Source organism: Fringilla coelebs, assembly GCF_963513975.1.
Source record: "Fringilla coelebs genome assembly, chromosome: Z".
Lineage (NCBI taxonomy): Eukaryota > Metazoa > Chordata > Aves > Passeriformes > Fringillidae > Fringilla > Fringilla coelebs.
This window is the reverse complement of record NC_140031.1, coordinates 63,807,923-63,820,655: the sequence shown is the minus strand read 5'-3', so window position 1 is coordinate 63,820,655 and position 12,733 is coordinate 63,807,923. Positions and strand designations below refer to the sequence as shown.

Genomic DNA, 12,733 nt, shown 5'->3' with positions numbered 1-12,733 from the left:
ACTAATGTTCTAAAGGAGATGACTCACTAGGCACAAAAGTGATTGAAAATTGGTAAATGACGTCCTTGTAGCTGGCAGAGGTGAAATGAAAAAGGTGTAAAGCTGCTCAATAAACATAGACAGAATGAACTGCGACTAAGAGTGTGTGGGCATGTGGATGTGACAACATACACGCCATGAAGAATGACCTGTCTAACTGGACAAGAAAATTTTCCAGTTTTGAAACTGGAGGGGACAAAAGAAATCCCTCCTGATATTCCCATTTTTCTGTACTGCCCCTCACACATTCCCCATAAGAGATGCATGTAGTCCTGTATAATACATCATGCACAAATAAATGTGATGGGTCCTTCAAATACCTGAATTTGTCAATCACTTTTTTGTTCAGCTATATGTGAATTTCGTAGGCTTATGCTACCAGACATTGCACCATCCAAAGTGGAACACAAAGCTGATCAATTTTATGTTAGGATTAGAACTTAAAAATACTTCCCTTCTAGTGAAAACATCTTTTTAATGAGGTGACAGGCCTCTATATTACAGATTGAGTACCTGATGTCCATGACAATGTCATTAAGACAGGCAAATGAGAGTAAGTTCAAAGAAGCACAGAATTGTTAGGGTTAGACAGGATATCTGGAGATCATCCTATCCAGTTCCCCTGTCAAGGCAGGGTCACCTTGAGCAGGTAACACAAAATATGTGTGGAAGATGTACCAACTATAATTGGGAAATTTCAAGTTTAGAAATAGTAAAACAAATTATGTAGCTATGTATTTCAGTCATAAGTATCAAAAAGAAAGAAATACATACTGTGAAAGTAAAATAAATGAAAATAAGCCAAAAAGGAGAAAAGCTAAGTAGAATTACCAGCCCCTTAGTTCTAGTAAAAAAAATTCCAGAGGATTTTTTCCCTGGAAATTTCCCTGGAAAAAATTCCACAGTGGTTTTTTTTTGTCATTACTACTAGGTGGCCAATTTGGTTTTTAACTGCATGAAATAGGTAACTTGATGAGATCTGTGAAAAGAGATGTTGCAAGAGTAGTTAAGGATTGCATCTTTGGACTTGCTTTTCAAGATAAGTCAGCATTCTTTAATGAAAGCACACCACCGGTGAAACAGCCACCCAAGGGACAAAAAAGTATTTTAAAAGCTAAATAAACTTTGTATGATTGAAAGCCTCTGCAGGATGGTATACTTGCAGGATATACTTGCAGAGTATATAGAGATATATCTCTAACCCTAGTAGGAATCCACTGCTTGATCATTAAAGTTATATACTAAGGAATACCAGTTCCTCCTTTCCCTAAATGCTGTCCTCAATAAAGAGACTCATTCACTTCTTTTATTCAATATGTATAAAGCAAAAATCAAAGAAATTACAAACAAGAAAAAACAGTGTCCTGACTCACACACTGAGGTTTAAAAGCTCCCACCACCAAAGCAACAAATATTTTTAAATAAATCTCAATTCTATTCACTTTACTACACAAAGTAAAATGGGAAATGTATTTTATACTTATGCTATATTAGATTTCTCTGTAATACAAGAAGCACTGGTTTTGGTGCTACAAAATTAGACAAGTTCCTAGTACTACCAAAATGCCCTCAACAATGACACATCCCTCTTAAATGCAGTGAGTCCACATAAGAAAAATCGTACACTTTGGTTTCCTGCTGATGTCACTGAACATAAATTCAAGATTCTCATGTGCCAAGTCAACAAAATCAAGTAACTGGGTGGAAGCCTAGGAATTGTTTTCATTAAGATTGCAACATTCCTTTAGCATGTGTGGTGTAGAACTTTTCTCATGCTCTTGTCCAGAAAATCCCATCTGGGCTTGTGGAGAAACTACTGTAAAATATATGTGGATTGCCAGTCAAATACCAACCTTTTTATTTCTTCTAAAATGCAAAAACCAGTTCTGTGCAATCAGGCAAGAAGTAGTAAATTATTTTGCTGAAATATGCCTATTGATTAATCAAAGGTATGTCAAACTATTTTAAATGCATGCTTTTCATAGAGTTTCTAGAATGAATATAAAAAGGCCCAACAATTAATAAATTTGTAGATAAATCAATTAAATCCAGCATTTAGCATCATTTAAATTATAGTCATACCAAAATGAACAGGTGGTATCTCTCAGTAATAGCAGAATAAATCAGAACCTGATTTTCAAAGCAATTCACAGTGGAAACTGTGACCAAAACTAATACAAGAATGTAAACACATACAAGCAAGGAGTGAGGGGGGATTGCAACTGTACCCTAGCACAAGTTACTTTTAGAAGCATTATTTATGATTTTAAAAAAGTCTATCCATATACACAAACCCTTTGAAAAAAACCCAACAGACCCCAATCATTGGGCATCCAGAGGGCAGTGGCCAAAAGCTCTGAGTCCCAATGGACATCAGTGACAAGTTGTGTCCCACAGGGATCTGTATCAGGACCAGTGTTATTCAATACTTTTGTTAGTGAAACAATGAAAGGATCAAGTGCACCCTCATCAAATTTGCAGATGACACCAAGCAGAATGATGTGGTTGACACTCCTGAAGGACAGGAAGGGAGGGACCTGGACAAGAGGATGGTTCATTGTTTTTCCAAACAAGTGGTTATTTTAATCAAGGAATCACCTAGAATTTCCTATAAAATCCATGTCAGACAGCTTCACGTATTCTTACAGAAAATCAAACCCTTACCAAATAAACCTGACACCTGAGGGAAAACATGTCTCTTAAACAGACCCAAACCCACAGTCTTTCTGCTTTTTATACTAGTTCTACTTAACTAAAATTTACAGTAGGAAGTTCTTTCTCAACTGGTGCAGAATCAGCCCTAAGGAGAAAGATTGTTTTCTTCCACCATCTCTAAATATGCAAAAAATAACATTTGGCCCAATTCCTCTATTAATATGGAGGCAGATGGTGTGCCAAACAACCACTCCTCTGAAATTTATACCAAGCGAGCTGCCACAGCCCTTCCTACTCCCTTGCCCCCAAACCAGTGAAGCACCTAACAAACAGATTTTCCAACAAGATTTAAGCCAGTTTTAATTGCCTTGATATGAAATAAAACTATGGAAAGACAATCAGTGTAACACAAGAAATGGTCTTTCATGTAATGGCTCACAAAAGGAAAATGGTTAGGTTGGTGCACTAGTATGACTGTGAAATGAAACTTCCCCCACCCACTCCTCACCTAAGAATCTGCAGAGTACACAAGGCCCAAAAAACAAAGCAGTGAATAATGTTGAAAATAGCTAACCAGATAATCAAGTGGAAACTTAACATAATGTTAGCCATGCTCTAGATAGCATGTTTGATCAGTATCTGTAGGATGAACCAGTAACCAAATCTAGGGTAGTAGCTAAAAATAAAATTAAACTAAAAAACTAAACCACACCAAAAAAAACCCCAAAACCATAAACCCTCCAAAATAAAAAACCCGAACAAGAAAACAAAAACACCCAGACACTAAAAAAAAGGAAAGAAAACAAAAACACCCAGAAAAAACTCCAAACAAACAAAAAAAACCCCTAAACCCCCCACAAAACAAAACAAAACAGAAAAAAAAAAGAAACTAACAAAAAGTTCCCCATAAAACTGGAGGAAGGAGAGTGAGAGAGGAAAAAAAAAAACATAGTAAGGCAGTAGATCACTAAAAGAAGCCCTTTCTGAAAACAACTCTAGCTCTAGGATAAGCTGGAACAACTATAAAATTAACTTATTCCAGAGTTTCAAAGCACAATGCTTAGTGCACTTATTAAGGCAGTATCATCACAAGTTGCATTTCACTTCCCAAGAAAAATTATTTAGAATTTGACCAATACGCCCCTCTTTCCAGACATGTCAAGCCAAGAAGTTAGTTTACTATGACGTGTCATACTTGCATACAATGCAAGACACATGTTGAACTAAAGTTAATCAATTTGCAGTATTAACAGACAATAAAGCTTAAGGTAAAACCATCAACAGCCAGTCTCACAAGCAATTAATTGTCGAAACTACTCCTTTTTATATGCCACAATTACAGTAGTGATCCAAGTATCATTGAAAATTTAATTTTCAGTACTCTACTGACCCCCAAGCAAACTAATCTGCAATATGCAAAAAAAGGGTTAGGGAAATGCATGCACATGATTAGACAAGTTGCTATTTTGAAGATGCACCACCGAACATGAAGTCCTAATACGTAAAAGCTTCAATTCCCAATTCAAAAACAGAAAAATATGGCTACTGTGAAACAGCTCCCCCCACCCCCCCCCCCCCAAAAAAAAGCTTTGAACACTTAGCTAGGCTCTAATCTCTAAAGTCAGAAGAGACAAGACACCCTACCTTATTTAGAAATTGGCAAAGCCATTGCTGTCATTGGTGTCAATATGGCAAAGGAATACAAGCAAGAAAAAAAATACAGTACTAAAGACAAATTTCTCATTAACTGTTGGAAAGATTGTCTGGAGAAAAATATATATCTTACTACGATAGAGACAGTTCGAAAAGTAACTCTGAAAACTGACTACTATATCTGCAAAGCAATACATCTTTGTGTAGTAAAAACAATACATAAAAACCCTGCAATGCATATTCATCTTGTGAATGAAACATTCACATAAATCTCACCTTGTCACTGTCATCAGTACAAATGTGATCTTGATGGATTGAGTGGCATTGAAACGCTGTACCAATACTACCTGGAAAACAAGGAGGGAAGGGAGAAAAAAAAATAACTAAAATGATAACCCAATTTCTGTGAACACTAAAAATAAAGGTGAATTTAGCAAACTTTCTTTTCTCTAAGATTTAGAACAGCTGAACAGCTAGGTTTGCTAACAGAACAAGCATCAGAGAGACATTTTATAAGTGTGCCACATATATTTTTTTAGCAAAATTTAAAGAGAATAGAATTATAGCTAGCTCATCAACCCAAAACAAACAAATGCACTAAATTATATATGTGCACATAAAAATAAGGAGAAGCTATGCAATTCAAATTTATATACTGTACTACCGAACATTTTCAGCACCCTGGGTAACCACAAACCAGCAGCCTCATTCCAGCAATATATTAAGAATAAAAGAGGAAAATTCCAAGGTCAAAGTTTTAATTGTGTCCAGTTTTCTTGTAATGGGATTTCTGCCTGCTTAATGTTTCTATACAAGTTTCTTTAAGCCTAGGAACAAAAGGGACAGTATACCCCTACAAAGGCTAACCCCAGTCCTGAGACTTCTGTCCAAAGAATATATGAAAATATTTTACAAAGCTTCTTTCTGACTTACCACTTCAGAAAAAATATTATTTTGCCATAGGAATCATTGTACTGGCTTCAACAGCAGTAATGCATGATCATACTGTGTATTTTTTGTAGGAAGGGAAGGCAAAGAAAAAATCACTATACAGTTGAAGTTTCAAGGTGAAAAGGGAAAAAAAGAACCAGTTTTAAACTGTTTGAAATATGTAGTGCTCCCCTCCCACTTCTTTAGACTTATGGATACGGCAAGTGTTTTACTAGAAGTGCTCTACATGTTTTCTTGAACTGGAATCAGTTTAAGCTCAAAAGCAAGCTACAAAACTCAGGAGAACACAGTGTTAAAGGTAAAGCTTGATATCTTTCTGACCATTACACTAGAGGCAGAATTGATGTAAAATAAAACCTTTTGAATTGGTCTAAAACAAGAAAATACACAACAAAAAAATAGTTAAATTCAGCCAAATTATAACAAATACATATAAACTTGTTTCAGGCATCTATGCATGTGGATCATGAAAATAATTTCAAGAGGTGAAATTCCTAAGACTTACTGCTTAATAAATTAAAATTCATAAATGTGGACCTTGCATTACAGGCAATTTATTATTATGTATTATATTATGTATAATTATATTATATTATATATCTAATATAATATATTTTTTTTAATTATAATTATATTATGTATAATATGTACTTTACAGAGAGGCTTTTCACAAACCGTGATCCCATGCACCATCACAATGATAAGCTGACTTAGCTCTAGCTATAACAGACACCAGCAGTAGCAATATAGCTCCAGTAGCAGAGCTTCCAGTTAGTTAATGCAACATAAGACACCTGAGCAGCTCATCAGTTTTCACGATGCTATACCTTCAATTCTAACAATATCCACATTAACAAAAAGAAATTCTAGCTTTTATCAACATGTTTCAGTCAAACTCAACTGTTCTGCAGTTAGCAGAGAACCTGCTAACCAACCAACCTGTTCTGCATTTAGCAGAGAATATGCCAATGTTTTCCTTTACATTATTTTTTTTTTCTCTTAACAGGATTATTCATGGCCTTTATCACATATTTGTTTCATTTGCAGTCAACTAATACCCTACAGTACAATAACAAGACAGACACAATCCCTAACTGCAAGAAGTGAAAGCATTACACACATCCTGGCTGCTTTGCACCAGTGAGCTGGCTGACCTCACCAGCAGCCTCACCAAAAGCTGCCTTTGGAAAAGGGTTTACATCAAAGGCAGCATTGATAATACAGTCCCATGAATGGGCCAGCAGAGGTAACAGATCTGAAGACACTGACACAGTAGACTTTCAGCTAAAGGCTCTTCTTCATGACAGTGCAATCTAGAATGTTGAGTTCAACAATGGTCAGAAAAGTCGTGTAGGACTTCTCTGATCTTAAAAATATTTTTTTATATCTATACACATAAAATATAAAAGCATTTTTAATAACTGAGTTATGTTTTTAAAGCATTTTCTCTCTGACAGATTGTACTGAGACAAACCTGAAGACAGGTTAATCACATTTCACCCACCTGCAAGGAAGATCAGAGTCAGAATCTCAAAAGATGACCTCAGCAGCTCTCTAGTCTGTGTCAAAAGATTTTTCAATTGTTGTTTAACTATTAAAGATGCCCAAGGACTGAAAGGAACAAAAGCCAATTTGCATTGCACCGAATGCAGGGAGTAGATACAAACTCCATTAAACTACCTTCATATCCCCAAATTTACAGGAATTTCAGACCATCTCAAGACCAACTGCACTCCAGGGCTAGCATATCCTAGGGTTACTACAATCAAAGCTTTAATTTTGAGTGAATAATTATCTCTGCAAATAATTATCTCTGACTGAGAGCTAGAAAAACGCCATCAATACTCCTACATAAGGAGCAGAATGCGGGCCACTGCCCCACAACATGTTTACCAAATACACTTCCTTGCTACTGTGTTCAGGAGATGCAACTGTGAGGTCTAATGCCCATCATTTTCTCAAGCCTAATCCCAGTTTGAACTTCCTCTCTCCCACAATCCAAAGCAATTTCTGTGCTGTGCAAGTAACAGGGCAGCTTATAACAGTGAGTTGGTTTTCTCAGACTCACAGCTTCTAATACCTGGGTGACAAAAGAGTAGCCTCAATTTATGCTGAGACACCAGCAAAACACAGCAGGCATATGTGAAACATTAGATCAGGCATCCCTTCATCATTACCAATATCAGACAGGGTAGAGAATAATGCCCTTCAACTGATACACTATATGTATATATATAACCTCTTTAAACACAGCTAAATTCTTTTGCATACCCTTCTTCAAATAAAGTGAGATACCCAGTTTAGTACTATGACTTGCACCCCAGGAAAAACATCCGTTCTTTTGGAACAGGCAGAAGGAAAGAGTGCTGTGCTCCCCAGCTATCACAAGAAAAGGGCTGTTTTTCTTCTAAACCCTGACATTAAACTGAACAGCAAAAAGAGTCTTCAGAATTTCATGGATTCTGTCTAACTTCTGCATTGTAATAAAGAGAATCAGTATCAGGTTTGAAAGGCCTGCATCATGCTTGCCAATTTAAACCATGCAAACACACACAATGCTGGTCCGAGGGAAAAAGAGGTCTTAATTCAGATCTTTTAATTCAGTAACTTCAGCACTACTGGAAGTAACTCATTGCTTAAGTGAATGACACTGATTAATACATTCACTGACTCCCAGCACCAGTCTCATTAGGAAATTGTTTGTGTATAACACCTGTACTATTAAATCTACTTTATATAGAGTGAAGCTGTTCAATCTCACTAACTTGCATGAATCACACAAATTCTGGGCTGTGTTTGATTTGCAGATTAGAGTTTGGAAAGTAGGAAATGCATGGAAATAAAGTTTGAATTGGATCAAGCTTAGACTCTTAGTTAACCTCTCCCTTTAAAAAACCTGTGAGTTGAATGGAGTATATATACATATCTGGTGAGATACAGCCATGAATGGCTAGTCTACTTGAAAAGATACAAAGAGGGGTGGTTAAATCTGTGATCTAGGAGCCTCAACTTCCAACAAAGTAATGCAAACCACTCCTGCAGATGATTATAATGTGCTAGTCAACAATGTTCTCTACCTGTGGCACATTATTAGATTTTAGATGCACCTTCTAATTCAAGAACCTTTCAAACTGCAATCAAGCAGTCAATGGGTAAATGGAATACTTTGCTGTTACAAGAGAAAAGTTAGAGGTGAGTTCAAAAACAATACAGCTACTCAGGTTGGTCAAGTAACAACAAGGCTGCAAATTAAGTATATTATACTACTTTTAAACTTTTTTACCTATGCATGCATCTGACCACAAAGAAGAAACATGATACCTTGTATGCTAACTGCATACAATTCATACTAGGATTGACATTCTTTCCTTGTTCCTTCCACTCCTTTTTTTTATAAACTCCAACAAATTGAAATTCCCATGAATTTGCATCCACTTTAACTTAGTTTGTTGAAAGAACTTAATGCACTCTAGGAAGAGCTAATATTTTTCAGTTGCATGGTATGGGACCCAACACTGACAATTTAAAGCAACTCCTCAGTATGGAGTATACCTGGCTAAGGTGTTGTGATAAAACTCTGGAACACATTCTAGCCAGGAAGCAGCCTAAAGCCACTAAAGCAGAAAAAAAAAGGTAAAATGCCTCCTAAACGTCTCCCCTTCCTCTCTTCCTGCTTCCTCTACTTGTCAAGAAATCCATGCTCTTGTCAAACTGCAACCAGCATAGGTTTGCTGGTGTTTCCTGAGTTCTGGTGTCCCCTTCCATACCCTGGCCCAGTCAACCTTACTGGTTTCCCCTCCACAATGCTCAGCCAAGGAGTGCTGTCCTCAATTCCACACACCCAGTGAAAACTTAGGTATCTAGTAATCATCAGGAAGCATGGTAACACTCTGCAAGAAAAGCTCCCTCAGCTTTTCCTTTTTCTGCAGCTATCAGAGAAACAGCATGCTTACTAACCAGCAAGAAAATGGGGTGAAAATGATACAACTGAGAGTTCAAAACAAAATCTGGGCCTACATTAAGTGCATTAAAATTAAGTGTATATTCCAGTCAACTTCTGACTGTATGACACCTCCAAGACCCTTTTGGAGAAAAGGAGAGGAACCTAAAGGGTTCTTTGTATTTTAAAACCCTGAAGTCTGACATATTTTAACAATACCAGAGTTTAAAAAAAAGAACAGACAAATTTACTTTAGTGCAGCAAAAAGCCTGAATATGAGGCAGGCCTCAGCCTCATAAAAAAAACTCATCTAAAAATCAGAACTGAAGATCTTTTTACCTGAAGTTTCTGCTGTGTCTCTACAAGACTGCATAAACACTTTTACTTCAAGGAACATCTAATTTAAATTTACAGGTACAAACTCTACAGCTTACTCCAGGAACTGTCCACAAAATGGCCCTTATAGCAGCCATCTGAATATAACCCCATCTACATGCCATTTACCTTAGTGTTGAAAATTTGATATTATTTGGAAGTAGGTATCAGTAGCTTGAATTGTTAGGATGCAAGCTGAACTTTATATGAACTATAAGGCTGTGTTGTGTAAGTTGAAGAGGTATTATAGTAAAACCTGGTGCTAAAAATCTGAACATTAATAATAGTTAGTAAAGACAAATCTAGCTACTTAAATATTATTTTTAAACAAATAGCTAGAGTGGATGAGCCATAGATGAGCCATAGAACTGTAACAACCATATTTCAACATGGACTATAAAACCAACAGAAACTCCCACCAAAACCAACCTAAGACGGTGTGAAGACCACATGGCAACTACTCGGTAACAAACGATGAACCGATGAAGAGCAAGACCCCAGACCTTAACACTGCTATTTGTCCAGACTGTCACATGAGAGATAAACCTACCTAATGGAGATAAGAACATCATGTCCAAAATTTCTTTAACTCTATGCTTGCAAACACACTTATAATAATGGCCCCCTCACCTCATACAAGAAGTACTGTGGCTTAGCCGTTGCCTTCTTCCTTCTCCAATAACTTCAGCATCTACATGTGTTTTTAGTGAAGAATAAAAACAACTATACTTCAGATGGCCTGGTAACCCACAGAGTCAACCATATGGTTTCATCCCCTCCACCGCAGTCCAGGACAAGGAAAGAGGCTACTGCTCTGGCAGCCACCCAACTTCATCTTGCAAGGTCCAAATTCTGAAAATATTTGCATATTTTTAAGCTAGACACATACTTGCAAAAAAAAGTGAGTTACTTTCACATGATAAAGTGTCTGAAGGACTCAAATCACCAGCAACTTGCTTCCCCACATACCCTACAGCTCAAGTCGGGTATCAAGTACAAAATCAAATCATTTTTTTCCTGAACTAACAAGGCAGCACTACCCAGTAACCAGAGACTCAATAACCATGAAGTTATTCTCAAATTTGTGGTTTCATATCTTTACAGTGCACATACAAAAACAAGGAATGTTTTCCATAGGTTTATTGACAGCAGTTGCTTTGCTCTGGGGATCATTTTTTCCTGCTTATTCAAGGAGCTGTTCAGCAAGAAATCATCTGGTGAAAAAATCTACAGCATCAACAAACCTTCAGGAAATCAGCTTAATGCAGAAATACTACTATACCCATAAACACAGTACCAATATTTTACTGGTGCTCTTAATACTCAAAAGTCAATACACGAACTGTATCTGAAGAGACTACATGGCCAAGCATCAACAAAATGTTAGCAGGGTGTTAAGTCTGGTTCCCAGTAGAAGGTCACAATTGGAGAGAAAGAACTATATAAACAAGTATGGTAAAAGTACTATTTGTGTCAGATAAGCTATTCAGACCATTCCTTCTCTGTTACCTTTGCATCCTCCTATTTCTGATTAACTGAGTTCATAAAAATCACACTGTTTCCAGCTGCCTCATGCAAGTGTCAAACATGGAAGACTGACAATAAATCAGGACCAGGAAATCATTTAAGAATTTTGCAACCAAAAAACCTGCATCAGATAACAGTTCAAGTCCACTGAGAAAATTTGCTCTCATTCATTAGGGTACAAGCTAATTTCAAAGAACCATAGAGCCATTTGGATTTTAAGGAACCTTTAAATACCATCTAGTCTAGCTATCATTAGACCAGATTGCTCAAAACACTGTTCAACCTGCCTTTAATATTTACTGTGATGGAATTTCTACAACTTCTCCACAACACCCACATGAGGGCAACCAGCTCCAGTGTTCTCTCCCCTCACTGTTAAATTTTCTTCCTTCTACCCTCCTTATATTCCTAAATCTACCCTCTTTCTATTTAAAAGCACAAAGAGCACAGAGCTGGATGCAGTACTATAGATGGGGGTCTCAAATGAGTGCAGTAAAAGGAGCAGAATCACGTCTCTTGACCTGCTGGCCATGCTTCTCTTCCAACAGCTGAGGACATGCTTCTAAACCATGAATTGTAAACACACACTGCTGGCTCAGTTGAATGTTCATCCACCAGTACACCCACAGTCTTTCTTTGCAGGGCTGCATTCAGTCAATTCATTCACCAGCCTCCATGGAAATGGGAGATCGCACTGATCCAGGGGCAGGACCTTACACTTGGCCTTGTTAAACCCCATGAGGTTCACATGGCTCAATGCCATCTAGTGACGGATGGCATCCCTTTCAACAAGCCTATCAACTGCACCACTCACCACTTGCTGAGGCTATGCTCAATTATTTATGCCATTGATTAAGGTATCAAAATGTATTTGTCCCAGTAGAGACTCAAGGGGCACCTGTCATTACTGGTTTTCACATGGATACTGAAGTTTCCACTGTAACTCTGGGACATGGCCAGCCAGCCTATGTCTTATCCATCACACAGTACATTCATCAGATTCTACTCCTTCCAATTCAGCAACAAGAACATTGTGTGGGACCATGTCAAAGGCTTTGCAGAGGTCCAGGGAGATATCTACAGCTCTTCCCTGGTCTAGTGACACAGGACTCCATCATAGAAGGCTGTGAGATTAGTCAGGCATGATTTGCCTTAGGTGAAGCCCTGCTGTCTGTCTCCAGGCACCTCCATGTCTTCCTTATGATTTGACATAGCTACCAGTAGGATCTGTTCTATGATCTTGCTGGGCACAGAGGTGAGGTTGACTGGTCAGTAATTTCCAGGGCCCTTCTTTTTACCCTTTTAAAAAGGGTGTGTCCAAAAGAAAGCCCAAAGTGCCTATGGGATTATTGATTTTAGGTACATGAATCTCAACCATCTCTACTGCTCTAAGGACATACAGAAATAACACCTAATATATAAGCCAACCTTTGTGTGGGGAAGGGAACCATTTTCCAAAAACTGACTTAGTCCCACAATCAGTACATGTTTCTTAAGGGGTAATCTACTTTTACACTCTGCAGATAATTCCATGCTGCTGTAGACACGATGTACAGATTCAGAAGAGATTACTCCCCTGGACATGGCTATCAG

At 37.6% G+C, this 12,733-nt stretch overlaps 1 protein-coding gene across 1 annotated transcript in view; it reads right to left on the bottom strand.

The window, feature by feature from the left end:
* The window catches only part of RNF38 (ring finger protein 38), a gene marked incomplete at its 5' end in the record, with an annotated part of 111,562 nt that overhangs the window by 51,851 nt on the left and 46,978 nt on the right, over nt 1-12,733 (bottom strand). Inside the window, one exon of the mRNA XM_084225338.1 lies at nt 4,624-4,694. Within this exon, the coding sequence (XP_084081464.1) occupies nt 4,624-4,694 (71 nt within the window). The remainder of the gene's footprint in view (nt 1-4,623; nt 4,695-12,733) is intronic.